The sequence below is a fragment of the Nelumbo lutea genome, chromosome 1 (assembly GCF_056320005.1).
Source record: "Nelumbo lutea isolate HS-2025 chromosome 1, American lotus-T2T, whole genome shotgun sequence".
NCBI classification, from domain to species: Eukaryota; Viridiplantae; Streptophyta; class Magnoliopsida; order Proteales; family Nelumbonaceae; genus Nelumbo; species Nelumbo lutea.
Window position 1 is genome coordinate 69,066,710 of NC_142684.1, and position 8,004 is coordinate 69,074,713.

The following is an 8,004-nucleotide window of genomic DNA, read 5'->3' on the forward strand; positions in this document are numbered from 1 at the left end:
AAACCAATGATCATTTCTATACCAGTCAGTCATACCCACAGTAAATGGTTGTAGGCCCATTGTATTCAATGACCGATGTGGGCCTTATCATTGGTTCTACAGCATGCTGAACAATTATGAGTTCAGCTTAACCATATCTTGCTAATTCATTGGTAAACAATCTGGTCTACGATGCCATAGCCCCTCCCTCATAATGCTTCGATGGCTGAGGCCCATTTCTCGCTGCGGATTGGGCCGTTTGCATAATCATCTTACGCAAAATTTGGATTCGACTATGATGCCATCGTTTTCTCCTTAAATCTTCCTTCCCCTTCTCCTTTCCAAAAACAATTAACGTATATCTTTCCCATTCAAAATTAAGATTAAGGGGTGCTACTGAGTTATCACAGGGGCTTTAGGTCGAACAACAGATCGGCGATTTGGCGCTATTACAAAGCTACAGAAGACCCGTTTGGCATTACCAAGTAGCAAAAAACACATACTAAGACAATATAAATATCTAATAACAAAATATCATAAAACCCCAACTAGATCTGAGAAATCGTCCAATTTCTGCAATGCGGATATTGTACAACAACACAACATAGACACTTAGCCGCTTATTAAGTCTACCCTACTCACCAAGAACATGGTAGGATCTCAGACACGTTTGAAAGATGTGAGGTTCCTAAAACTCTCCCAAGGCTTCTCCCACACGACGGCTTCGTACTTGCTGCTAACACGCCCATCCTTTGCCGCCAGTATAAGGCGATAATTGGTGCCGGCCACAACTTGGGACTCCCCCCGGATCACCTTCTGGAACTTGAGATTAGTCTTCGCCTCCTTGTTGTACTCGGTGACGGCGAACTGGGCGATCTCTTTCACATGTGCGTCCCGCACATCTTTTATAGGTTGCCAACCCCCCGGGATAAGCAACCTCCTACCAACGGCGTTGCCAGAGGCTCCATTGAAGAAGAAAAGGAAGACAACCATGAGAAGAAGAGGAAGAAGACGCGAGTCGGTTTTCATCTTTGCTACTCGTCTCTCTCTCTATCTCTGCGTATACAGAAAACTGAAAACCGAGGGAGGTCAGAGACCGCATTTATAGGAAGAAAGCACACGCTACGCTACGCCACGCCACACGGATTTAGATCGCGCCAACCGTAATAGAAGGAGCCTAGCATGAAATATCTAAATTACCCCTATTCTATTCTTTTAGTACTAACTCATGTAATTTACTTGTATAGGTTTCTTACTTTTTTTTTCTTTTCCTTTCAAACCAAATACAGCCTAACGTAAACGCTCTCGCCAGTCGCCAGCAGTTACCCAAATTTACCATACCACACTTTTGAATTTTGAGTAATTAGACAAGCGGGAGCGGTCTCGCCGAGTGAACCCAACGTGTTCCTCGTTCTGTCGTTCATAGGCCAAAAGTAGGGGTATGGAATTTTTGGACCAATTGAGTAATGGATCAAAATCATCACCCTTATAGTTGGGCTGGGCCTACATGATCAAAAATCTTGAAGACTCGGGTTTGAGTGAACATGTCTTTACTAATTACTATATTACCGACAAATGAATCGCCCTTATCCAGAGGAGTGAGTGTCTTCTCCATTTTTCCCTTATATTTTCCTTTCCACGATATCCTCATTTTTCTCGCACATGCCAACTGCCAATTCTTATCCTTTAGCCGTGTTTGGTGCAAAACTCTAGGCTGCGTTTGGAAACATACAAATATGTGTGAATAAAAATATATTTAGTGTAAATAGTTTGTATAAATTATAAAGTTGCGTTAGTTTTGCATTGATAAATTTATCCTTTTATCAAATAGATTTTAATTGTAATAGATGTAAATACCAATTTTAATAAAGTATATGCTTTTTTTTTGTCAAAAACTCAATTGAATACAAATTTACTTCTTTTTTATTGATATATTTTTACATCTTATTATCAATGTAAATATGTATTAATCAGTCATTTGTCAATGCAAAAATTTAATGTTGCCAAATACAGGCAAAAGTGAACCAAAGTGCAAATTTACCCTGAAATCGGGATTTACACTCCATTTGCATCTTTTCCGAATGCAGCCATAACAAGTGACTCAAGTGTAAATTCTGACCCATCTTTGTTTCAAATTTTAACTTATTTTGTTTGATTGCAGTTCAAATGAACTAAATTAAGACATGACGAAGAATAAAGTAAACCCAAAACAAAATTAAACTAGAATATGCATTTTCTTTATAACCACTTTCATGCATTTATATTAGTGCAAATAAAATTGCACAGAAACCAAACACAGCCTTAGGCTCCGTAAAAAAAAAAGTACAATTATATATACATAGAAAATAGTACAAAATACAGGGTTTTGCACTCTACATATTTATATTTGTATTCATTCTAAATTGATCTAAGTTCAATTTGGAAATAATACAAATGCAAATATGTACAATATAAATACATAAAAAATAATACAAAATATAAGGTTTTATACTCTACATATTTATATTTATACTCTTTTCAAACTGAGTTGTATACAGTACAAATATAAACAAAATAATATAAAATACAAGGCTTTTTTCACTCTACAAATTTGTATTTATACACCTTTCAAACTAAGCCTTAGGCTAAGTTTGGAAGGAGTACAAATAGAAATATATACAATACAAATGCATACAATATAATACAAAATTCATAGCTTTGCACTTTACATATTTGTATTTGCTCTCCTTCCAAACTCAACCCTTTGAAAAATTGCATATTAGTATCCTATATTTTGGGCCTAATTTTACTTTGGTTCTCAAATATATCACTTGACATCATGTACAATTTAGAACTTTTGAAGATGTCTTTCAAAATAAAATACTATTCATCATTTTCTTCCTCTAAATGATGAACATTCAAATGAAAAGGGCAGAAATAATTAGGTAACAGCCAAAAGGTATTTATGTCTTTTTCATATGTCATTTAACAACTTATTAAATAATAAGTACCAAGTTGACATGTTTTAAAAGTTTAGGTAGTGGATTGACAAATTTTCATATTCGTTGACATGTTTTGCAAGTTTAAATTCGACATTAACAAGTTTTAAAATTCAAAAACCAAAGTGAAACTAGAATTAAAGTATAAGATACTAATATCCAATGTTCCTTATTTGTTACTTTTGGGGCTTTGCCATGGCCCATGGCCTTTTAATGAATGCAACTTTAAATTTCGGACTAATTGCTAGTAAGCCCATTTATCACCCACCTAAGAACTGGGATAGGATGTTCCTGTGAGGTGTACCCCAACCCAATTTACACGTAGCGTTAGGTTGACATTTGCCGTCAGCATGAGGACTATAAGAACCCAAGCGGAAATCGTAGCAAGTTAAGCGGTGAAAAAGCTATGGTTTTGGGGACATACATGATAAACCATTCTTTGAACGGTCTGCCACCTAATTTGTCAACGAGGCTTGGGACCCACGCTTCAGTAGATTACGTTTCATAGAAACTCAGACACCGTAGACCATTGGAAATAATGCAAGAAAGTAAAAACTGGATTATTGGATGACAAACTGTAACTCTGTAATAAGTCATCTGATTATTTCAGCGGCATAACTCCAAAAGTCCAAATAGCTTTGTTTTCATCCTTCAACAATAAAGTGGGTATCCAATTGATGAAACGCTGAATTATATTACAGACTTGTAAATTTAGAATCTTTTCGGTATTTCACTTTTCAATTCCTATTTCAACAAGTATCTATGGTGCCTATGAACCTATCTATCAGTTGGCTGTGAAGTTATGATGACCACTTACTGGTTTCTTGTAAGAAGGGATTTGGATTGAAAATTAGGCCAAAGATTTGGCCTAGTTTCTTGTTCTTGATACGGACTAAAACCCAAAGCTAAGGGAATTGGGTTTGCTCATGGGGCTTCAACAACTAATTCTCCTCATCAATTTGTCTTACATGGTCACCCTCTACATGCTACATTTATCCCCCTTTTGCCTTTTTAAATTCTAAAACCTAACTGTGTTTTTTTTCACATTTTTATATATTTTTTAAAAGAAAAGCCCGTAGGCACGAATAGGCATTTCATTCATTAACATCATCCATGAGTACAGATATGAGAAAATCTTATGGGAATGACGAAGTTAAGGTCCTGAAGATATTACAAGCAAATTTTGCAATTAGATGAACAGTTCTATTGCATAATCTTTCAAAAACATGGTTTTCAAAAGTGGTCTGGACCAGAAAAACCAGGAATCGGTCTCTTAACCTATTTCGTTTTCCCCCAAATTCCTTTTTTCCTCTAAAACCGTTGATTTTGATCAGTAAATCATTGAACCGACTGATTAACCTTTGAAAGGTTTTAACCATTTTCCAATTTTTTTATTTTTTTATTAGAACAGACTGATCATTTTGAGTCGAACAGCCAAACCGTTCAAACCAATAACCGGACTCCTGACCTATTCGGTCACCGGTTCGTTTTCAAAAACCATGTTCAAAAGGTCCCTACAATTAGTAACAATGGAAAACAACCGCCAAGGGATAACTAGATGGTTGTCCAACAAGGAATTTACAACTTCGAGCCTCTGTAATATGAGATTCAGCTAGAGGAACATCCAGAGCTCTACCAAATGTTCAAAGAACTTATAGGGCAGGGCCCTACTGCCCTACACATGCATCCACAGGTGGAGAAGGGCTTAAGTAGTTATCATAACTTGTGAAGAAAGTATAGCTTGTGACACATAAATAAATACTTATGCACCCTATCAATCAATCAAAAATAATAATAAAAGAGGCATTGTTGTATTCCAATGCAGCTTTGGCCTCATGGCTAGGGACAAGGTGCTATGCGGCGTAAGCTAGACTTAATTATTGGGTTGGTGAGGTTTAGTGGCGGGGTGAATTCAGGGCCTCTGGTGCTGTCCACCGTTTGAACCCCTGCCAGAGATGTTGTAGCCTTGTAGGAAAGACGTGTAGTGCCTTCCTCTGTAGGTTATGCAAATTATGGCCCATTTGGGAGGGCTTTTGCTTTACTTGAGGGGCTGTGCTTAAGACGTTTCGAAAAAGCTATTAAAATTAGTTTTATGAAAAAGTCAATTTCTTTTGGTTGAAGGAAAATATATCTAGACTTTTTAGGTTTTTCTTCTTCACCCAATATTATATCTCCTAGGAAAAGGCTTTTCATGTAGGGTTTACCTTGCAAAGCTATAAGCTTGTGGGAAAGTCCTCGTAAACAGGCACTAAGCATAGTGAGCTTTCTAAATTGGTCACAACAGGAACAGCTTTTTAGCTATATAATTGGTAAAAAATCTGAAAAGACCAAATCTGATGTTAACTGGTCATTTTCTATATCTCGGCGTTGGCCTCCTTTTAAAAAGCTTATCCAGAGTGTGTCGAACTGATGAAGCAGGATAATGAGGTTTGCATGTTGTGACCATCGTTTTCATTTAATGGTTCCCGCTAGCCGCTAATGTGTCCAACTGTATTATTTCTCAAGTGATGGCCCACAACATGTCAACTGCGAACCTCATTAAGTTCCATGGTGACCAAGAATTGGGTCCACAAGTACAAAACAGAAACACCTCAGCTTCAACTCTCTCGATTTGCTGTCAATAAATTTGATGATGCACGATATAAATGCTCCTTGCTATAAGAGAATTAAAGTGTTATGGGAGTTTTATTTGGTGTTGACACTCTGATGCTCAAGTTAGCAATAGAGATTTAAGAGAATTGATAGCTTGAGAGCAAGAGAATGTCAGAGCTAAATCACTCATATCTTGTGAGACTTGAGGCGAAACTTTTATATAGGCAAGTTACTGTGGGCCTCACGATGCATGTCTAAAATCACCAGCTCATTTAACCTAGAATTAGCTTTGCACCTGAAGATGGACTCCGAGTAAGATAATAAGGCTTATGTAGGTCCATCCAAATCGATTGGGTGAAGATAAGATCCATTGACGTATGTCATGATCTCGGGGAAATCATATAGAGATGGTTTGCTTCTAAAAGGAGGCTATGTGGCACCTTGGTAGGTCGATGGATGTAACGAGCTGCTCAAGCCTTGGTCTAACATGATGATCCTAGGTGACTAGGATCACTGAGGTGTCCAAGGTTGTTTGAAGTGTCATAACATCATTATATCACCCCATGTGTCATTATATTATTGAACGGGTCAAATTATCCCTCATCAAAATTCTTTACACACGCTCTTATTAGCTTTTAATTTCAGCCACCTAGGATCATCATCATCTTGTATTGTAAGATGTGTAGTTGCAATGCTCTGCGAGTAGAGAGAGTGGAAAGGAAATTTAGGTTCTTTTTTTATATATACCAGTCAATGCAATTAATCATTAGTTTTTCTTTTACGTTAAACAAAACTGAACCCCTGCCATCAGCTTTTGGAAAACATATTTGTATGATAAATTGCATAATAATACCTTACTTTGGGGTTAGTATCACTTTAATACCCAAATTTCAAAATGTGCTATTGAAATACCTGAACTCTCAAAAACTAGCAGTTTAGTCCCCACACTAACAGACATTACATTGGATAATAAAATTATCAAACTGCCCTTTACTCTAATCGTTTTAAGAGAATTCAAATATAGAACATTTTGAAACTCGGCCATTAAAGTGAAACTACCTGCACATTTTGAAATAACATAAGATACTAATATACAATTTACGCTATTTGTATTTACATTCTTTCTGAATGAATCTGCATAATTCATATAAAATCGGATTAGCTAAACACGATTGCTATTCAACAGGCTATGGAACCAATATTTACACCCCAGGCCTAGGCCAGTGATAAAATAAATGAAGCACACATGAAAAGTTAAATACACTGAAATTTCATTAATACACTAGTTGAATGACCCCGTACTAAAGTACGGGGCAACTACGCCTATTTATCAATTTGATTTTTACTTTTTTTTGTGCTTTTTTGTAATAATATTATTTTATTTAAGATGCACTATTTATCTATTAATTATATTTAATTAGATTTAATTTATAATATGAAATCCTTTGTAATAACATTTATTTGAATTAAAAAATTAAATTAAAAAGATTCATATGGGCCCCCATACTTTAAAGTGGAAGCTTTTTTTATAGTAGTCATGTGTCTAAAGTTGGCACTTTTCTAAAATTGAAGTTAATTATTCTCACTTTTTTGAGAGTGAGCAATTACTGTTGACATGCTTTTTTGGGAAGTTATTTGGATAAATGCATTTATTTGGATAAGTATTTCTTAGGAAATACTTACTTTGGTAAGTACATTTACTCATGTTCATCTGTTGCCAAAGTAAATAAGACAATGGTCATTTTAACCATAAAAATCTATTATTAAAATGATCAATTTTGTTCCATTCAAGGCACAAATAATTAGCATGTAAACCTATATGACACTAGGATAATTACCATTTAAATTTTAACTTGTTTACATAAATTTAACAGAATTCACCATGTGTCACGTTATTTTGATCTTCTCAATGCCAGAAGCATGTCCTAATTATTGATTTTTTTAGACTTACAAGTGTAGTTGTTAGACCAATAAACTCTGAATTTCTATTATTAAAAAATATAGCATATATGAAGCAAATGTACATTGAATTACCAAAAGATCATAAGAAATCAATCTTGGTTAAACTAATCGTGTTTTAAAAAAATACTAGTAAGTAAGCACATGCATTGTACATGAGAAAATTTTCTTTATATTAATTATTTGAATTTTAGATATTATCATAGTTAAGATAGAAATTGAAAATTAACAAAAGTAACAATATGATTAAAAATAAACTTAAATATTTATTATTCGATTATGGCATAATGGGTTTCTTTGAAAAATTGGATCATTGACCCACCATCTAGATTAAAAAATAGCTTTGCTTTTGGATTAGTTTTAATTTAGGAAAAATTATAGTTGGAGTTGGCTGTACATTTAAAATTAGGTTACAAGTTTGTTTATAAACCAACAAAACTTTGACAATTGGCTCTACATTTCAAATTATAAAAATCTTCGCCATGTTATCGTAGGC

The 8,004-nt window shown here is 35.0% G+C and overlaps 1 protein-coding gene across 1 annotated transcript; it reads right to left on the reverse strand.

Moving 5' to 3' along the window:
- Nucleotides 1-418: 418 nt before the first annotated feature.
- Nucleotides 419-1,061, reverse strand: LOC148875134 (cysteine proteinase inhibitor 1-like). The gene has a single exon (XM_088964189.1). It carries the CDS (start codon nt 1,006-1,008, stop codon nt 640-642), a length of 369 nt encoding a protein of 122 aa, XP_088820315.1. The 5' UTR covers nt 1,009-1,061; the 3' UTR covers nt 419-639.
- Nucleotides 1,062-8,004: the final 6,943 nt, after the last annotated feature.